Here is a 19,103-nt window from a genome sequence, read left to right as displayed (position 1 = left end):
GAGCCCAGTAGCCCAGTCTCCGCCTCTTACGTAAGGCACCGCCCAGTCGTCCAGGCCTCCGTGGAGGGGGGGGGGGCTGGGAGGGTGGGGGCGAGGCCTTCCCTCAATCCTGACGTCCATTGGCTGTCTCTTCGCCGGCGGGGCGTGGGTACGGGAGCCGGGCGGGCACGCTCCGAACCGCGGCTTAGGTGGCGGCGGCGAAGGATGCACCCGGCAGGCTTGGCGGCGGCGGCTGCGGGGACGCCCCGGCTGCGTAAGTGGCGTACGTGGCCGGCGGAGGAGATCGGGCGGGCGGGGGCGTGGCGGGGCGGCCGCGTCGGTTGGCGAGGTCACTGCAGGTCAGAGGTCACGAGATCAAGGATCTGGAACCCCGAGGTGTGCACAGCGCTGGGATGCCAGGTTCGGGTAGGAGGCCCCTTGGGGGGCGATTCTTTAGGAAATTCCTTTAGAAGAAAACAACTTGGGACTGGATAGCGTGCGATATGCAGAGAAATGCAACTTTCATTCATTTGCAGTTAGCGATCCGCCCTTCCCTGCTCCCCACCCTTCCGTGGCTCCCCAGTACCCGCCTGCTGTCGCCCACACCCTTAGGACAGCTTCGTGGCCCCCGGTGAGCGCAGAGGGCCATGCCTACCGCTCATTTAAGAAGCGAACCTGTATTGTGCTGTTGGCCCCCTTTTCCTGTCTCTTCATCTCCGTGAGTGTGCTGTGTGTTTCATTTATTCATTCAACCTAACTTGTCTCAACTCCCATGTGTCAGGCCCTATGCTGGGATGGAGATGTTGTGGGAGCCCTGAGGAGGCACATGAGCCAGCCTAGGGGTGTCAGTGAAGCTTCCTGGAAGAGGATACTTCTTTTTCTTTTCTTTTTTTTTTTTTGAGACCTAGTTTTGTTCTTGTTGCCAAGGCTGGAGTGCAATGGCGCGATCTCAGGTCACCGCAACCTCCGCCTCCCGGGTTCAAGCGATTCTCCTGCCTCAGCCTCCCAAGTAGCTGGGATTACAGGCGCAGGCCACCACACCCGGGGTGGTATAGACGGGGTTTCTCCATGTTGGTCAAGCTGGTCTCGAACTCCCGACCTCAGGTGATCCGCCCGCCTAGGCCTCCCAAAGTGCTGGGATTACAGGCGTGAGCCACCGCACCCGGCATGGAAGAGGATAATTCTGATCATGAAAAGTTACCCAGGAGAAGGAGATTTGTAGTGAGAGGGCAGGCTGGGCGTGCTGGCCTACACCTATAATCTCAGCACTTTGGGAGGTCGAGGTGGGCGAATCACTTGGGGCCAGGAGTTGGAGACCAGCTTGGGTAACAGCAAAATCCTATCTCTAATAAAAGTACACAAAATTAGCCGGGCGTGGTGGCGAGCACCTGTAATCCCGGCTACTTGGGAGTCTGAGGCTTGAGAATCACTTGAACCCAGGAGGCAGAGGTTGCACTGAGGCGAGATTGCACCAGCCTGGGCGACAGAGCAAGACTTCGCCTCAAAAAAAAAAAAAAAAAAAAGAGAGGGTGATCCACCTGCCTTGGCCTCCCAAAGTGCTGGGATTACAGGCATGAGTCACGGTGCCCAGCCAACCAGCCTGGCCAACATGATGAAACCCCATCTCTACTAAAAATGCAAAAAAATTAGGTTGGGTGCAGTGGTTCACACCTATAATCCCAGGATTTTGGGAGGCCGAAGTGGGAGGATCATGAGGTCAGGAGTTCGAGACCAGCCTGGCCAATATGGTGAGACCCCATCTCTACTAAAAATAGAAAATTTAGCTGGGCGTGGTGGTGTGCGCCTGTAGTCCCAGCTACTCAGGAGGCTGAAGCAGAAGAATTGCTTGAACCTGGGAGGTGGAGGGTGCAGTGGGCCGAGATTTCACCACTGCACTCCAGCCTGGGCGACAGAGTGAGACTCCATCTCAAAAAAAAAAAAAAAAAAATTAGCCGGGTGTGGTGGCGCACACCTGTAATTCCAGCTACTCGGGCGGCTGAGGCAGGAGAATCACTTGAACCCAGGATGCGGAGGTTGCAGTGAGCCAAGATTGCGCCATTGCACTCCAGCCTAGGCAACGAGCGAAACAACGCCTCAAGAAAAGAAAAAAAAAGAGAGAGAAGGAAAGGCATTGGAGGCCTGTACCAAGTAAACAAGTAGACATATGAATACATATTCAGAAATTATTGTGAGTGCTCAGAAGAGAAAAAGAAAGCACCACATGTTATGAGAAGGAACCAGATGAGGCTAGTGCGTTACAGTGAGGAGTGAGGAAGGTCTCTGCAAAGGCAGGGGCCTCTGTGCGATATTGGGAGGTGCTGATGGAGGGAGGTTGTTCCAGGATGAAAGCTCTGCATATTCAAAAGCCAGTAGGGGCAAGGAGCTTGGCAGAGTCGGGGCCTGAAAGGCCATGTGGCTGGCTGGTGCATGGGATCCCCAGGAGAGGTTGCAAACCATGGTGGTTGGCAGGAGTGGGTCATGCAGGGCCTAGCAGGCCTTTGGATTTTTTTCAGAGCACAGTGAATAGTGATCTTAGGCAGAGGATGACGTGGTCTTATTTGCATTTAAAAAGATCACTCTGGGCCGGGTTAGGTGGCTCACGCCTGTAATCCCAGCACTTTGGGAGGCCGAGGCGGGCGGATCATGAGGTCAGTAGATCAAGACCATCCTGGCTAACACGGTGAAACCCCGTCTCTACTAAAAATACAAAAAAATTAGCCGGGCGTGGTGGCGGGTGTCTGTAGTCCCAGCTACTTGGGAGGCTGAGGCAGGAGAATGGTGTGAACCCGGGAGGCGGGGCTTGCAGTGAGCTGAGATCACGCCACTGCACTCCAGCCTGGGTGACAGTGAGACTCCGTCTCAAAAAAAAAAAAAAAAGATCACTCTGGGTCAGGCACTGGTGGCTCACGCCTGTAATCCCAGCACTTTGGGAGGCCGAGGCAGGCAGATCACTTGAGCTCAGGAGTTCGAGACCAGCCTGCCCAAAATGGTGAAACCCCATCTCTACTAAAAATATAAAAATTACCTGGGCTTGGTGGCGTGCGCCTATAATCCCAGCTACACAGGAGGCTGAGGCAGGAGAATTGCTTGAACCCGGGAGGTGGAGGTTGCGGTGAGCCGAGATCGCACCATTGCACTCCAGCCTGGGCGACAAGAGCAAGAATCTGTCTAAAAAAAAAGAAGAAGAAGTAGGGGAAAGAAAAGGGAAGTGGGGCTTGCAGAGAGGCTGGGGCCAGTGCTGCTTGCCTTGGAATTGAGGAGACCTGGGTCCGTCTTCAGGCTTCGAATAATTGAGAGGAAGAGTTCGAGGCTAGTAGCTGATCAGGAGTGACATAGATGGACTGCTTTCTGTGGGGCCAAGGAGTTTATGAGTGTCACAACAGCTTTGCAAGGTGGGACAGTTAACTCCGTTGTGTAGACGAGAACATCCAGGTGCAGAGAAAGTCATGACGTGGATAATTCGATTCCTCTCCCCATTCCCACTGTCATCTGATCACTCATTCCCTGTGCCTGCAATAGTGGCTGGCACATAGTGGGATCTCAGCAGATATTTGCAGGGTAGCATTGGTTATTGATTAGGAACAGAGGCCCTGGAGGCAGAGTGCTGGGTTCAAATCCCGCCCTCCCCATTTTCTCCATCTCAGTACAGAGCACTCCCATTTGCCCCATTACTCAAACCAGGATCTATAGAGACAGTATTGGCTCTTCCCACTTCTTTTTTTTTTTAAGAGGGCCTTGCTGTGTCGCCCAGGCTGGAGTGCAGTGGCACGATCTTGGCACTGCAGCCTTGACATCCCAGGTTCAAGCAGTCCTCTCACCTCAGCGTCTTGAATAGCTGGGACTACAGGTGCACGCCACCATGCCCTGCTATTTTATATTTTGTAGAGATGGGGTTTCACTATGTTGGCCAGGCTGGTCTCGAACTGAGTTCAGGTGATCTGCCTGTCTCAGCCTCGCAAAGTGCTGGGATTATAGACGTGAGCCACCATGCCCAGCCTCTTACCACGTTTTTTGTTTTGTTTTGTTTTTTTGAGACGGAGTCTCGCCCTGTAGCCCAGGCTGGAGTGCAGTGGCGCGATCTTGGCTCACTGCAACCTCCACCTCCCCAGTCCCGGTTCAAGCAATTCTCCTGCCTCAGCCTCCGGAGTAGCTGGGATTACAGGCACGCACCACCATGCCCAGCTCATTTTTGTATTTTTAGTAGAGACGGGGTTTCACCATGTTGGCCAGGCTGGTCTTGAATTTCTGACCTGGTGATCCACCTGCCTTGGCCTCCCAAAGTGCTGGGATTACAGGCGTGAGCCACTGCGCCCGGCCTCTTCCCACTTCTTAACACACCTCCTCTGAGCACCCCTCAGCAAGTCCTGTCCCTCCTAGCTCTGAAACTGATCCAGAAATAACCCATTCCTCTTTTACACCCCCAGTCCTGTCTGCCATGGTCTCCTACCTGGATCACCCCAGCAGCCTCCTCTCTCCCTTCCCTGCCCACCCCTCATCTGTTCCCCACATGAGGCCACAGGGACCTTTTAAAAACTTTTGAAACCTGGCTCTCATACTATGACTTTGGGCAAGGGCCTGAGCCTCTTTAGGGCTTGCTTTTCTCATATGTAAAATGGGGATGATGATAGCATTGGCAGCTGGCAGAAACAGGGTGGTTGTGAAGATGAAATGAGTTCATCCACAGGATTACTGTAATATTTATCAGGCACAGCAGGGCTGGACTCCTGCTCTGCCACTCACTCAGTTTGGCCCTTTGCACAAGTCATTTTAGCTGTCTGGGCCTTGGTTTCCACACCTGTAAATTGGGAGTGGTCATTTATTCTGTTTTTTTTTTTCTTTTTTTTTTTTTGAGACAGGGTCTCACTGTGTTGCCCAGGCTGGAGTGCAGTGGTGCAGTCTCGGCTCACTGCAACCTTTGTCTCCCAGGCTGAAGCAATCCTCCCACCTTGGCCTCCCGAGTAGCTGGGACCATAGGCGTGAACCACCACACCTAGCTAATCTTTCTATATTTTGTAGAGATGGGGTTTCGCCATGTTGCCCAGGCTGCCTTTATTCATTGATCAGGTTTTTATCAAGCGCCTACTCTAACCCTGTGCAAGGGGCTGGGGACTCAGCTGTGAACGAGATCAAGATCCCCACCTTGGGGGACTCACAGTCGAGTGGGGGAGACAGTGAACAAAATAAGACAGCCAGCATGTCAGCTGGTGCCGAGTTCTATGGATATCAGTGAAGCAGGGCAGGGGGTGGGGAGTGCCACCAAGGGAGGTACAGTTGTAGACAGGATGGCTGGGGAAGGCCTCACTGAACAAAGCCCTTGAGGAGGAGAGGAGGGAGCTCTGAGGATGTTGGGGGAAGAGCGTTCCAAGCAGAGGCACAGCTGGTGCAGCGGCCTTGAGGCAGGCACCTTCCTGGTGCATTCAGTGAGCATTGGGAGGCGCAGGTGGCTGGAGCCAAGTCATTGAGGGGGAGCATAGGAGATATGGACAGCGGCCTTGTGTAAAAGGCTTGGTACAGGATTTTGTGCCCAATAGCCCCCCCTCCCTCTCGCACATAGTAGCTTTTGAGATAATCATCATCATTGATATCTGGATGGATGGATGATAAGTGGATGGGTGGGTGGGTGAATGGATGGTTAGATGGATGGATGATGATGGATGGATGGATGGATGGGTGGATGGATGGATGGATGATAGATGGGTGGATAGATGAATGAGTTGGTGGATGGATAGATAGCTTGGTGAGTGGATGGATGGATGGATAGATGGAAAGATAAATGCATCAGTGGATGGATAGTTGGCTAGATAGGTGAGTGGATGGGTGGATGGATGGGTGGGTGGGTGGATGGATGAATGGGTAGGTGGATGGATGGATGGGTGGGTGGGTGGGTGGATGCATCATTAGATGGATAGTTGGCTAGATGGGTGGTGGATGGATGGATGGTTGAATAGGTGGATGGATAGATGGATGGATGGGTGGATGGATGAATGGATGGATTGATGGGTGGGTGGGTAGATGGATAGATGGATGGATGGGTGGATGGATGAATGGATGGATTGATGGGTGGGTGGGTAGATGGATAGATGGGTGGGTGGATGGATGAATGGATGGATTGATGGGTGGGAGGGTGGATGGATGGATGGGTGGATGGATGAATGGATGGACAGATGAATACATCAGTGGATGGATAGTTGGCTAGATGGGTGGGTGGATGGATGGATGGATGGGTGGATGGATGAATGGATGGATGGATGGATGGTTAGATGGATAGATGGATGGATGGGTGGGTGAGTGGGAGGGTGGGTAGATGGATGGGTGGATGGATGGGTGGGTAGATGAATGGATGCACAGATGAATGTATCAGTGGATGGATAGTTGGCTAGATGGGTGGGTTGGTGGATGAATGGCAGAGCCTGCACCTGCCAGTCCATCTGACATCAAAGCCAGTGTCTCTAATGGTGACACCACCCTCCTCTGCAGCAGGAGGCAGAGCTGTGGGATGAATGAGGCTCGCCAGGTCTCCCTTACCTATCCTGGGTCCCCAGCTCCTTCTCACTCTCTTCCCTTGCAGCCTCGAAGCGGAGGATCCCTGTGTCCCAGCCGGGCATGGCCGACCCCCACCAGCTTTTTGATGACACAAGTTCAGCCCAGAGCCGGGGCTATGGGGCCCAGCGGGCACCTGGTGGCCTAGGCTATCCTGCAGCCTCTCCCACGCCCCAAGCAGCCTTCCTGGCTGACCCGGTGTCCAACATGGCCATGGCCTATGGGAGCAGCCTGGCCGCGCAGGGCAAGGAGCTGGTGGATAAGAACGTGAGTGGGCGGGGCTGGTGGGAGTGGGGGGATGCACGGGGCCACAGGGCTTCAGACTTGAGCTCTGCCTCCCCAGATCGACCGCTTCATCCCCATCACCAAGCTCAAGTATTACTTTGCTGTGGACACCATGTATGTGGGCAGAAAGCTGGGCCTGCTGTTCTTCCCCTACCTACACCAGGTCAGCACCCCCAGGGGAATGTGGGTCTGCAGTGGGCCTGTGGGGGCTCAGGGGTGGGGGCAGGTGCATGGTGGAGCCGGGAGATTCGCCTCGAGGGAGGAGGGCCTGTAGCAGGGTGGGAGGGGCCTGGCTCTGACGGTCCTGCCCGTCTCCCCATCCCCGCAGGACTGGGAGGTGCAGTACCAACAGGACACCCCGGTGGCCCCCCGCTTTGACGTCAATGCCCCGGACCTCTACATTCCAGGTTTCACCCTCCCCCTACCCTGCACCCTCCTCTCTCTTCCGGGCCTATGTGGAGCGGGTGTGTGGGTGCCTGGAGGCCCAGGGCAGTTCTTCCTCTGGTGACCAGTGTATGTGTGTCTGTCTCCCACAGCAATGGCTTTCATCACCTACGTTTTGGTGGCTGGTCTTGCGCTGGGGACCCAGGATAGGTAAGGGAGGCCTGGGGCAGGCCGAATAAGGTGGGGTTTGGGAGGCCCATGGTTGGTCAGGAAGGTCTCAGTTCCAAGGTCTCAGTTCCCCTTTCAGGACAGCCCCACTTTGCTCCCAGTTGGCCCAAGATACAGCCCTCAGGGTCACTGTCAGCATCACCCTCGCCTCTTCCCTGTCCTTCCTACCCACATGCATTGTGTCACCACCCCCTGTGCTGGGTGACCCTTCTCCATCCACCCTTCCTCTTGGCCTCTACTACCAGACCCATCCTCATCCTCCCTCTGTCATCACCAGCTCCCCACTGCACCCCTACTCCAGCAGCAGCCAGGATGGTCCTGTCTGAGGTGCGGGCCTGGCCCACCCTGCCCCGCCCTGCTATCCATGTCTCCCAATCAAGCCCCAGCTCCTCAGCCTGGCACTGCCCCTCCCGCTGCACGCTCCGGTCTATTCCTTTCCTTGGGAGGGCTGGCACTGTCTCCTGGGGCCTTGTCACATCAACTCCCCTCTGCCCAGGAGCGTGTTCCCCTCCACTACTGCCGAGTACCTGCACATCCCCGCTGGCTCCATTCCAGTATCACCTCCTCCGGGACGCCTTCCTGCCCCCCAGGCTAGGTCAGGCCCCTCCTCTTGCTCACATCGCCCTGTTCTTTTCCCTTATGGCACTGAACACATCTGTCATTAACTAACTGGTGAGGCCCTGGGGATGTGGCAGAGGCCAAGGGCTTTGTCCCTGACCAGCTCCTTCCTGCAGGCTTCAGCTCGGTGTCCCCTCTCCTGGGAAGCCCTCTCTGACACCTGTCTCCTGACTGTCAGCACAGCCCCCTGTGACTCCAGCCCTGCCTGCTCTGGATGTCACTGTCTAGGGATGGGTCTGCCATCCTCTCTGGATTGGATTTCCGTGGGAATAGGATAGCGTGCACATCCATCTTGGTCACTGCCAGGTGTCCAGCCCTACCCAACACAGAGCTGTCCCCAGATGGGTGCTGGGGGTGGGGGGTCTGAACCAGCCAACCAAGTGGCGGGGCTTTGTGCCTGCAGGTTCTCCCCAGACCTCCTGGGGCTGCAAGCGAGCTCAGCCCTGGCCTGGCTGACCCTGGAGGTGCTGGCCATCCTGCTCAGCCTCTATCTGGTCACTGTCAACACCGACCTCACCACCATCGACCTGGTGGCCTTCTTGGGCTACAAATATGTCGGGTGAGTACCCCCGCCCTTCACGCCAGCCCCAGCCCTTGGGCCTTGTCCTCACACAGCCTCCTCTCCCTCCCCCAGGATGATTGGCGGGGTCCTCATGGGCCTGCTCTTCGGGAAGATTGGCTACTACCTGGTGCTGGGCTGGTGCTGCGTGGCCATCTTTGTGTTCATGGTGAGCTGGGCTCGGGGCTGGTGAGGCTGAGGCACAGGTGCCCCGGAGGCATCCAGGCATCCAAGCAGAGGATGTCAGGTGTGGGGTTCAGACCAGAGACACATTGCTGAACTGAGGAGCCCTGGAGTGGCTGCCCGGCCTAGGGGGTCAGGAGGGCTTCCTGGAAGAGGGGGTATCCTGAGCCCTGGAAGAGGAGACGCCAGCCAGGCTGCTAGAGGCTGGGGATCCCCAGCACACAGGCTCCAGGCTGGGCTCTCACTCTCATTCCACTCTCCTTACATGGGGGCCTTCCTGCCAGAATTTCCCTGGAAGGAGATTCTCTAGAGCCCTTCCCGCTGGAGTCAGGGGTGCTGGTGAAGAGCACTGGGGTCTGCAGGCTGGGTGGACCCCAAGCTTAGTTGGATCCTGGGCAAATCACTGCCTTTCTTTAAATTCAGTGTCCCCTTTTGCCGGGCGCGGTGGCTCATGCTTATAATCCCAGCACTTTGGGAGGCCGAGGCGGTCGGATCACGAGGTCAGGCGATCGAGACAATCCTGGCTAACACGGTGAAACCCCATCTCTACTAAAAATACAAAAAATTAGCTGGGTGTGGTGGTGTGTGCCTGTAGTCCCAGCTACTCAGGAGGCTGAGGCAGGAGAATCGCTTGAACCCAGGGGGTGGAGGTTGCAGTGAGCCGAGATCGCACACCTGCGCTCCAGCGTGGGTGACAGAGCGAGACTCCGTCTCAAAAAAAAATAAAAATAAAAAATAAACTCAGTTTCCCCTTTTGTAAAATAGGATGATGATACTTGCACCTCAAGGTGCTGGGAGGATTCACTGTGAGCATGTGAGAAGCAGAGGGCAGACTGTGGTGGCTGGTGGGCCAGGGCAGAGCCTCGGATAAACTTTGACTTAAGTCTCATCATTTAAAAGTTTAGGCCAAGCACGTGACTCACATCTGTGATCCCAGCACTTTGGCAGGCTGAGGCAGGAGGATCACTGGAGGCTAGGAGCTTGATACCAGCCTGGACAACATAGCAAGACCCCATCTCTAAAAAAATATAAAAATTAGCCAGGCATAGCAGTGTGCACCTGTAGTCCCAGCTACTCAGGAGGCTGAGGTGGGAGGATCACTTGAGTCTGGGGGGTTGAGGCTGCAGTGAGCTGAGATCACGCCACTGCAGTCAAGCCTGGCGGACAGGGTGAGACCCTGACCTTTTTTTTTTTTTTTTTTTTTTGTGAGACAGAGTCTCGCTCTGTCAGGAGGCTGGAGTGCAGTGGCGGGATCTTGGCTCACTGCAACCTCCGCCTCTTGGGTTCAGGAGCAAGTCTCCTGCCTCAGCCTCCCGAGTAGCGGGCATTAGAGGCACTCACCACCACGCCCAGCTAATTTTTGTATTTTTAGTAGAGACGGGGTTTCATCGTGTTGGCCAGGATGGTCTCAATCTCCTGACCTCGTGATCCGCCCGCCTTGGCCTCCCAAAGTGCTGGGATTACAGGCGTGAGCCAACGCACCAGGCCAGAGACCCTGTCCTTTAATAAAAATAAAGATAGCATTTCTGGTGTGTCTTCAGAAATTGCCATGTGGCCAGCATAAGGGTGGGCAGCAGCCTGGGCCCCGTCTCCCACCCCCTCAGGCCGGGTGTCCACTGGGAAGTCCCCCTTCACCTGCTCCCAGACCTTGCCTGGCATTTGAGTGTGGAACCTTCTCATATTTTGCCCACAGGGCCCGGGGAGAAGCAAATCCTCACCATGTTAGGAGGTTTGGGGAAACTGAGGCCCCGGGAGCAGAAACCTGAGGCTGCAGAGGGCCAGGGACTTGTCCCCAGCTGCCTGGGGCTTCTAGGCAGAAGCTGGAAGTATGTCCGGGCTCTCACTCTGGCCCAGAGGGCTCAAGGGTAAATCCCTTGGTTCCTCTCTCCCTTTCCCACCCAGATCCGGACCCTGCGGCTGAAGATCTTGGCAGACGCAGCAGCTGAGGGGGTACCGGTGCGTGGGGCCCGGAACCAGCTGCGCATGTACCTGACCATGGCGGTGGCGGCGGCGCAGCCTATGCTCATGTACTGGCTCACCTTCCACCTGGTGCGGTGAGCGCGCCCGCTGAAGCTCCCGCTGCTGCTGCTGCTGCTGCTGGGGGCCACTGTGGCCGCCGGACTCATCTCCTGCCTGCAGGCCCCAGGGTCCACCCTGTCTGGCCACAGGCACCGCCTCCATCCCATGTCCCGCCCAGCCCCGCCCCCAACCCAAGGTGCTGAGAGATCTCCAGCTGCACAGGCCACCGCCCCAGGGCGTGGCCGCTGTTACAGAAACAATAAACCCTGATGGGCATGGCGTGGACAGCCTCTCCTTGGCCTCGCGCACGAATGGGCGGGCCCAGCGCTGGGCAGGGGGCAGGGAGCTGGGGACGGGCCAGAGTAGGCACCACGCTGACCAGTCGCAGAAGGCAGAGAGGAAGGTTTAATGAGCCCTGTCCAGGGCCCTTCAGTGGGGAGCCTCCTTCTTGCCTTTCTCCTTCTTCTTCACTTTGGGCTTCTTGGCCTTGCCCGGGATGCTCTCGTGCTGCTTGGAGCCAGCAGCGTGGGACTGTGGGGCCGAGGGCAGGGATGGGAGAGAAGAGATGGTTCCGGGCTGGAAGGGAGACGGGGACCACTCCCCGCACCCTCCCCGCCAGCCCCAGCGCGGGGACGCCTCTCTGGGGTGCAGGGCACGTGCTTGGGGACGCTGGCGAGAGCCCCTTACCTTCACATCCGTGTCCGAATCGCTGGAGCTGCTGCTGGAGTCGGAAGAGTTCTGGTGTCCTTGCTGGATGGAGGTGCGGCAGTGAGGCGGCGCCCCTTACCCAGCCCCCGAAGTTGGAGGCCCAAGGCAGGACCCTGGGGTCAGGGGCAACCCCAGCCTTCCCGCCCCTCCGCAGCCGGTGATGAGGCGACTTACCTTTGGACCCGGACCTGCCCCTGCCTCCGACCGGCCCTGAACTTTGTGGGGACTGAGCTTGGGATCTCCCCTATGGCCCGCCCCCACACCGGGCTTCTGGGAGGTGGGCTCCAGGGCTGTGGAGAGAAGTTGGGTGGTTGGCGCAGGCAGCTTCTGGGCTTGAGTCCGGCCCCGTGCACCTCCAGTCCACACTCCCCAGGAGCTCACCTGCTCCCAGGTCGAACTCCATGGCGGTGACAGAAGTTGTGTCCTAAGGCCAAGGGCGCCTGGGCCCTGCAGAGGAGCGGAGCAGGGGGAGGAGCGCTGAGACCTGCCCGTTGGAGGAATGCTGAGACGCCCCACCCAACCTCTGTCCTGGTCCTCAGCCCTGACTCATTGCCCGGCACCACCCAGGATTTCCTCTGTGAGAAGTGGGGGAGATGGACAGGTGACTGCCTCCGCCAGCCTTGGTGCCTCAGGGGAGGCCGACTGAGGGGGGCTCTGTGGATGGCATTCGGGGAGCTACAGGTTTCCCCCAAAAGCTCAGATGCTCGTTCTTGAAGAGGGAGGTGCTGCCCCTGCCTTCCTGCGTACCGCGACAATACAGCTTCCTCCGCGGCGCTTTAACACGCAGGGCGCTGCTGCCAGGGGCGTCCCGTGTTCTAACTCGCTCCCACAGCCCCTCCGGCTTGGTGAGCAGCGTCTGAGGGGTGAGGGGCATAGACTTGGAGCCAGCCTGCTGCACTAGATGCCAGCTGTGTCACTTAGCAGCAAGGTGACCTCAGCAAAGTTGTTTTACCTCTGTGCCTCAGTTTCCTCATCTGTAAATAACAGCTACCCATGGGATTGATGTGAGAGTCAGAGGAGTTAATTTCCTAGAATGGTGTCTGGCATGAAGTACTGATAATGTGTTGGTTTTTTAAAAAATAAAAGGTAGGTGTTTTAGGCCAGTCATGGTGGCTCACGCCTGTAATCCCAGCTGCTCCGGAGGCTGAGGCACGAGAATCACTTGAACCTGGGAGGCAGAGGTTTCAGTGAGCCAAGATCACACCACTGCACTCCAGCCTGGGCGACACAGTGAGACTCCGTCTCAACAAAGAAAAAAATATATAGATATAAAAGATAAGTGTCAGGCCGGGCATGGTGGCTCACGCCCAGCACTTTGGGAGGCCGAGGCAGGTGGATCACCTGAGGTCAGGAGTTGGAGACCAGCCTGGCCAACATGGTGAAACCCTGTCTCTACTAAAAATACAAAATTTAGCCAGGCATGGTGGCAGGTGCCTGCAATCCCAGCTACTTGGGAGGCTGAGCCAGGATAATCACTTGAACCCGGGAGGCAGAGGTTGCAGTGAGCCGAGATTGCGCCATTGCACTCCAGCCTGGGTGATGGAGCGAGGCTCCATCTCAAAAAAAAAAAAAAAAGATAAGTGTCTTAATCAGTGTGGGCTGCTGTAACAAATATAGAGAGGGTGGCTTCAACAGGAAACACAGTTCTCAAGGTCCTGGAGGCTGGAAGTCTGAGATAGGGGTGTTGGTAGATCCAGTGTCAGGAGTGCCGCTTCCTGGCTCGTTGACAGCCACCTTCTCCCTTCCTCCCCGCATGGCCCAGAGCAAGATCATCTCATGTTGTGTCCCTTTCTATAAGGGCACAAGTCCCATTAATAAGGGCTCCACCCGCATCACCTGATGACCTCCCAGAGGTCCTACCTCCAAATACCATCACTCGGCTTCAGCACAGGAGTTTGGGGAAGACACAAACATTCAACCCCTACTGTTCCAACCCCTGCTTCACAGATGAGAAAACTGAGGGAGTAGGTAAGAAGACGAGGGGCAAACATAGCATGGGCCAGGTGCAGTGGTTCATGCCTGTAATCCTAGCACTTTGGGAGGGAAGCAAGGCAGGAGGATCACTTGAGCCCAAGAGTTTGAAATCAGCCTGGGCAACATACTGAGACCATCTCTACATAAAATTAAAACTTAGCCAGGCATGGTGGCACTCACCTGTAGTTCCAGCTACTTGAGAGGCTGAGGCAGGAGGATCACTTGAGCCTGGGAAGTCCAGGCTGCAGTAAGCTGTGATTGAGCCACTGCATTCCAGCCTGGGTGATGGAGCAAGACCCTGTCTCAAAACACAGAGGTTGAGCACAGTGGCTCACACCTGTAATCCCAGCACTTTGGGAGGCTGAGGCAGGTGGATCACCTGAGGTTAGGAGTTTGAGACCAGCCTAGCCAACATGGTCAAACCCCGTCTCTACTAAAAAAAATACAAAAATTAGTCGGGCACGGTGGCGTACGCCTGTAATCCCAGCTACTTGGGAGGCTGAGGCAGGAGAATTGCTTGAACCCGGGGGGTGGAGGTTGCAGTGAGCCAAGATCACACTGCTGCACTCTAGCCTGGGCGACAGAGCAAGAATCCATCTCAAAAAAAAAAAAAAAAAAAAAAAAAGCTAGGGGTACAGAGGTTAAAAAAAAAAATCAGCAAAAATCCAGCCTCATGGAATTGACATCCTAGTCAGGGAAACAAAGTCAAAAGTATAACATAGTAGGAAAAAAACTGGAAACAAATCCCAGCACTTTCGGAGGCTTAGGTGGGAGGATCACTTGAGCCCAGGAGTTCAAGACCAACCTGGGCAATACAGGGAGATCCCATCTCAAAAAAAAGAAAAAAGAAAACTGGAAACAAATTAAGTCTTCATCAACTGGTGAGTGGATAGAAAATGTAGTATGTGGGCTGGGTGCAGTGGCTCATGCCTGTAATCCCAGCACTTTGGGAGGCCGAGGCGGGCGGATCACGAGGTCAGGAAATTGAGACCATCCTGGCCAACTTAGTGAAACCCCATCTCTATTAAAAATACAAAAAAATTAGCCGGGCATGGTGGCAGGCGCCTGTAGTCCCAGCTACTTGGGAGGCTGAGGCAGGAGAATGGTGTGAACCCGGGAGGTGGAGCTTGCAGTGAGCCGAGATCGCGCCACGGCACTCCAGCCTGGGCGACAGAGCGAGACTCTGTCTCAAAATAAATAAATAAATAAATAAATAAATAAATAAATAAATAATAAAATAAAAAAATAAAAAAGACCTGAAGACAGGCCTGGTGCAGTGGCTCATGCCTGTAATCTCAGCACTTTGGGAGGCCGAGGCAGGCGGTCAAGAGTTCGAGACCAGCCTGGCCAACATGGTGAAACCCCCTCTCTACCAAAAATACAAAAATTAGCTGGGCATGGTGGTGGGCGCCTGTAATCCCAGCTACTCGGGAAGCTGAGGCAGGACAATCATTTGAACCCGGGAGGCGGAGGTTGCAGTGAGCCAAGATCGTGACATTGCACTCCAGCCTGGGCAACAGGGCGAGACTCAAAAAAAAAAAAAAAAAAAGACCTGAAGACAAGCAGGCAAGCGATGCAAGCGTATAGAGGAAGAGAGAAGAGCAAATGCAAAGGCCCCTGAGGCAGGAATGTGCCTGTGTCTGAGGAGCTGCGCTGAGGTCAGAGTGGCAGAGAGAGCAGAAGGAGAGAGGCAGATGAGGGAGAGGGGAGGAGAGGCGAGTGGCGGGTGTGGACTTGTAAATCAAAGACCTTTGCTCTTTACCCTGAGTGTGACTGGGAGGTGAGCAATGATTGTGGCTTTGCCTGCAACTGGACGCAGGATATGAGAGAAAGTGCCCGTCTCTCGAGGCAGAGTGCGCATTCCATGAGGGTGAGAACTCATCTGCTTTGTGCACCACCCAGAATGGTGTGACTCAGAGGTGCTGCTCGCCATGCCTTAGTGAACAGGTGGCATCGCCTGCTGCCAGGTACTGTGCTAAGGGCGAGTCACCACCGGCACAGAGGGGCTGCAAGTTTGGGTCCTGGAGGTCAGTCGCTCTACCGCTTACTGCTTTGTGGACAAATCAGCTAGCCACTCTGGACTACTGCTTCCTCGTCTGTAAAAAGGAAAACTTATCTAAGAAATGGTTTTGCACAGAACCTGCCTGGCACAAGTTAAACTGATGCTCAATCAATGTTAGTTTTTGTTTTCTTCTTCTTTTTTTTTTTTTTTTTTTTTTTTTTTTGAGACGGAGTCTTGCTCTGTCACCGGGCTGGAGTGCAGTGGCCTGATCTCAGCTCACTGCAATGCAACCTCCAACTCCCTGGTTCAAGCGATTCTCCTGCCTCAGCCTCCTGAGTAGCTGAGATTACAGGCACATGCCACCACACCCAGCTAATTTTTTGTATTTTTAGTAGAGATGGGGTTTCACTGTGTTAGCCAGGATGGTCTCGATGTCCTGACCTTGTGATCTGCCCACCCTGGCCTCCCAAAGTCCTGGGATTACAGGCATGAGCCACCGCACCCAGTAACTTTTTTTTTTTTTTTTTTTTTTTGAGGCAGGGTCTTGCTCTGTCACCCAGGCTGGAGTGCAGTGGTATGATCATAGCTCACTGTAGCCTCAACCTCCTGGGCTCAAGGGATCCTCCTACCTCAGCCTCCTGAGTAGCTGGGACTACAGCCATGCACCACTATGCTTGGCTCATACAAAAAATTTTTGGGGGGCTGGGCGCAGTGGCTCACACCTGTAATCCCAGCACTTTGGGAGGCTGAGGCGGGTGGATCACCTGAGGTCAGGAGTTTGAGACCAGCCTGACCAACATGATGAAACCCCGTCTCTACTAAAAATACAAACATTAGCCAGGCTGTAGTGGTGGGCGTCTGTAATCCAGTTACTTGGGAGGTTGAGGCAGGAGAATCGCTTGAGCCTGGGAGGTGGAGGTTGTAGTGAGCCAAGATTGCGCCACTGCACTCCAGTCTGGGCAACAGGGTGAGACCCCATCTCAAAAAATATATATATATTTTTTGAGATGGGGTCTCACTATGTTGCCTAGGCTGGTCTTGAATTCTTGGGCTCAATTGATCCTCCTTGGCCTCCCAAAATGCTGGGGTTACAGGCATGAGCCACTGCACCCAGCCTGCCCTTTCCTGTTTATTCCCTGATGATCTCTGCCTAAAATGCCTTGAGGGTATAAACAGTGCCTTCTCCCCTGTAGGAAAAAGGGACCTGTGCTCCCAGCTGGCAGCAGTATTGATGTCATCCACTGCTAGGTCAGCTTACCCCTTCTCTAACATTTCACCAGCAGCCATCCTTCCGAGGGACACTCTAACCCTGAAAGCTTTTACTTAATCTCTGCAATTTAGGAAGATTTCTGGATGTCAATTTAACTGCGTTGGGAAGGCAAGACGGTGTGGGACCAAGAAGGGCACTGTCTAGCCCTCCCGGCAGGTCTCACACTCCTGCATGCCCAAGGGCTGATGGGTGGACTGGAAAAGCGGCTGCAGCAAGGCTGGTTTTGTTTCTTTCCTGAAGCTTACAGGAATATAGTGCCTTGGTTCTGTAAACACCATAATCCCTGTTCCTGAATGTTTTCTTTGAAATCAACCACATCTTGGGAGACAGATGACCTTAAGCACACAGTATGCAGGGACCCAGTTTCCTTTCCCAGAAGACGAAAGCTCTGGACTGGAACCTCTGACCACAGTCAGTCTTGCTCTGGTCCTTGATGTTCTGGGATCCTGATCGTCAGGAAATCTCGACGGACCGTCCGTGGGAAGTGCCAAGGGGCTGACAACCCAACTGGAAAGGCCCAGGCTTGGCCTCCACCCAGCTGACTGCTGGGTCTGGGATTTGATATGATTCCACTTAACAGGCTAGTATGTGAGCCTCTTACTGTTTCAAAAATGCTGGGAGAAGTCTCGAGACTCCAGGGTCAGAGACAAAGGCTTTCCTGCTCGCACGAAGCAGCACAGACGCCACCATGTGTGGGATTCCCCTGGGCTGTGGAGGCAGAGCCGGGGACCCAGATGGACACCTGCACAGGGAGTGGGTTGTTACGAAAGAGGCATGCTAAGCTTGGGGACCTGCCTGGCTATACCCAGCCTGCCCTCACCCCTCAATGTGCTTGCTGCAAACACAACCGTAAGAAATGACCAAGGGAGGCCAGGCATGGTGGCTCACGCCTGTAATCCCAGCACTTTGGGAGGCCGAGGCAGGTCAATCACTTGAGGTCAGGAGTTTGAGACCAGTTTGGCCAACATGGCGAAACCCCATCTCTACTAAAAATACAAAAATTAGCCGAGCCTGGTGGTGTGTCCCTTATAATCCCAGCTACTTAGGAGGCTGAGGCAAGAGAATCACTTGAACCTGGGAGGCAGAGGTTGCAGTGAGCTCAGATTGCACCACTGTAGTCCAGCCTAGGCGACACAGTGAAACTCTGTCTCGAAAGAAAGAAAGAAAGAAAGAAAAAATTAAACCAAGGGAGAGAGCTATCAGGGTCATGCATTCCTGGTACATTCAGCAAGACCTGTAGGAATGAGAGACTCCCCTCTACCACCTTAGCTGCTGATAAATCGAATGAATGTGTCATTCTGCTTCCACTCTGATGAATCTGACCAACAGAGGCTGGGGCCAAATGTGTTGTTTCATACAGCATCTCATTAAGCATCTATGATCAACTGGACTCCAATCTGCAGCATTAACCTCAACCATGCCGCCAGGTTCCAGGGGCGAGGGGACCAGCAGGTCTTATTTCAGACATCCCGGACACAGTCTCCTATTCACTAGGACAGGGGTCTCCAACCCCCAGGCCACAGACCAGTACCGGTCCCCAGCCTGTTAGGAACCCAGATGCACAGGAGGCGAGTGACCATCACTGCCTGAGCTCCGCCTCCTGTCAGATCAGCAGCGGCATCAGATTCTCATAGGAGTGCAAACCCTATAGTGAACTGTGCATGCAAAGGATCTAGGTTGTATGCTCCTTATGAGAATCTTTTTTTTTTTTTTTTTTGAGACACAGTCTCACTCTGTTGCCCAGGCTGGAGTACAGTGGTATGATCTCTGCTTACTGCAACCTCCGCCTCCTGGGTTCAAGTGATTCTCATGCCTCAGCCTCCCGAGTAGCTGGGATTACAGGCGTGCATCACCACACCCAACTAATTTTTGTATTTTTGGTAGAGACGGGGTTTCGCCATGTTGGCCGGGCTGGTCTCCAACTCCTGACCTCAAGTGATCCACCCACCTCAGCCTCCCAAAGTGCTGGGATTACAGGTGTGAGCCAATGCACCCAGCTTCCTTATGAGAATCTAATGCCTGATGATCTGAGGTAGAAGTTTCATCATGAAACCACCCCCTACCCCCCACCACCCTGGTCTGCGGAAAAACTGTCTTCCACAAAACCAGTCCTTGGTGCCAGAAAGGTTTGGGAGCACTTCACTAGGATTCACACAAGGGAGTCAAGTCTGATCTGATCTTTGGTGTCATTGCCTGTCATTACAAACCCAAAAAACAACCTCCTCCCCAGAGGTGAGACATTCTGTGGGCCACCTTCCCACATGCAAACACACAACCTGAGGGGTCCAGGGTGCCCAGCTCAGGAATTTTTCTGTTTTTGTTTTTAGAGATGGGGTCTTGTCTTGCTCTGTTGC

General features: G+C 54.7%; 2 protein-coding genes across 10 annotated transcripts; one reads left to right on the top strand and one right to left on the bottom strand.

Moving 5' to 3' along the window:
* Window positions 1-11: 11 nt before the first annotated feature.
* On the top strand, window positions 12-11,074 carry YIF1B (Yip1 interacting factor homolog B, membrane trafficking protein). 8 transcript variants are annotated; one of them, XM_003812277.7, is made up of 8 exons: window positions 12-253; window positions 6,548-6,786; window positions 6,863-6,967; window positions 7,133-7,211; window positions 7,341-7,398; window positions 8,438-8,593; window positions 8,669-8,762; window positions 10,679-11,074. In XM_003812277.7, exons 1-8 carry the CDS (start codon window positions 205-207, stop codon window positions 10,832-10,834), a joined length of 936 nt encoding a protein of 311 aa, XP_003812325.1. In that variant the 5' UTR covers window positions 12-204; the 3' UTR covers window positions 10,835-11,074. The 8 variants fall into 8 exon arrangements, with proteins under 8 accessions (XP_003812325.1, XP_008962930.1, XP_054960000.2 ...); XM_008964682.6 differs by having other exon boundaries at window positions 27-262; XM_055104025.2 differs by lacking the exon at window positions 10,679-11,074 and adding an exon at window positions 9,200-9,348 and having other exon boundaries at window positions 98-253.
* A 113-nt stretch (window positions 11,075-11,187) lies between these two features.
* On the bottom strand, window positions 11,188-16,895 carry C20H19orf33 (chromosome 20 C19orf33 homolog). Of its 2 annotated transcripts, XM_003812295.7 has the most exons (4): window positions 11,885-12,277; window positions 11,678-11,793; window positions 11,483-11,545; window positions 11,188-11,326 (listed from the first exon to the last, which is right to left on the bottom strand). In XM_003812295.7, the coding sequence occupies exons 1-4, from the start codon at window positions 11,904-11,906 to the stop codon at window positions 11,225-11,227; spliced, it is 303 nt and encodes a 100-aa protein (XP_003812343.2). In that variant the 5' UTR covers window positions 11,907-12,277; the 3' UTR covers window positions 11,188-11,224. The 2 variants fall into 2 exon arrangements, with proteins under 2 accessions (XP_003812343.2, XP_054960001.2); XM_055104026.2 differs by lacking the exon at window positions 11,188-11,326 and having other exon boundaries at window positions 11,485-11,616; window positions 11,885-16,895.
* Between the last annotated feature and the right edge of the window lie 2,208 nt (window positions 16,896-19,103).

This window comes from Pan paniscus, chromosome 20 (genome assembly GCF_029289425.2).
Source record: "Pan paniscus chromosome 20, NHGRI_mPanPan1-v2.0_pri, whole genome shotgun sequence".
NCBI classification, from domain to species: domain Eukaryota; kingdom Metazoa; phylum Chordata; class Mammalia; order Primates; family Hominidae; genus Pan; species Pan paniscus.
Note: the sequence above shows the minus strand (reverse complement) of the source record. Positions and strands in the feature narration are given on the sequence as shown.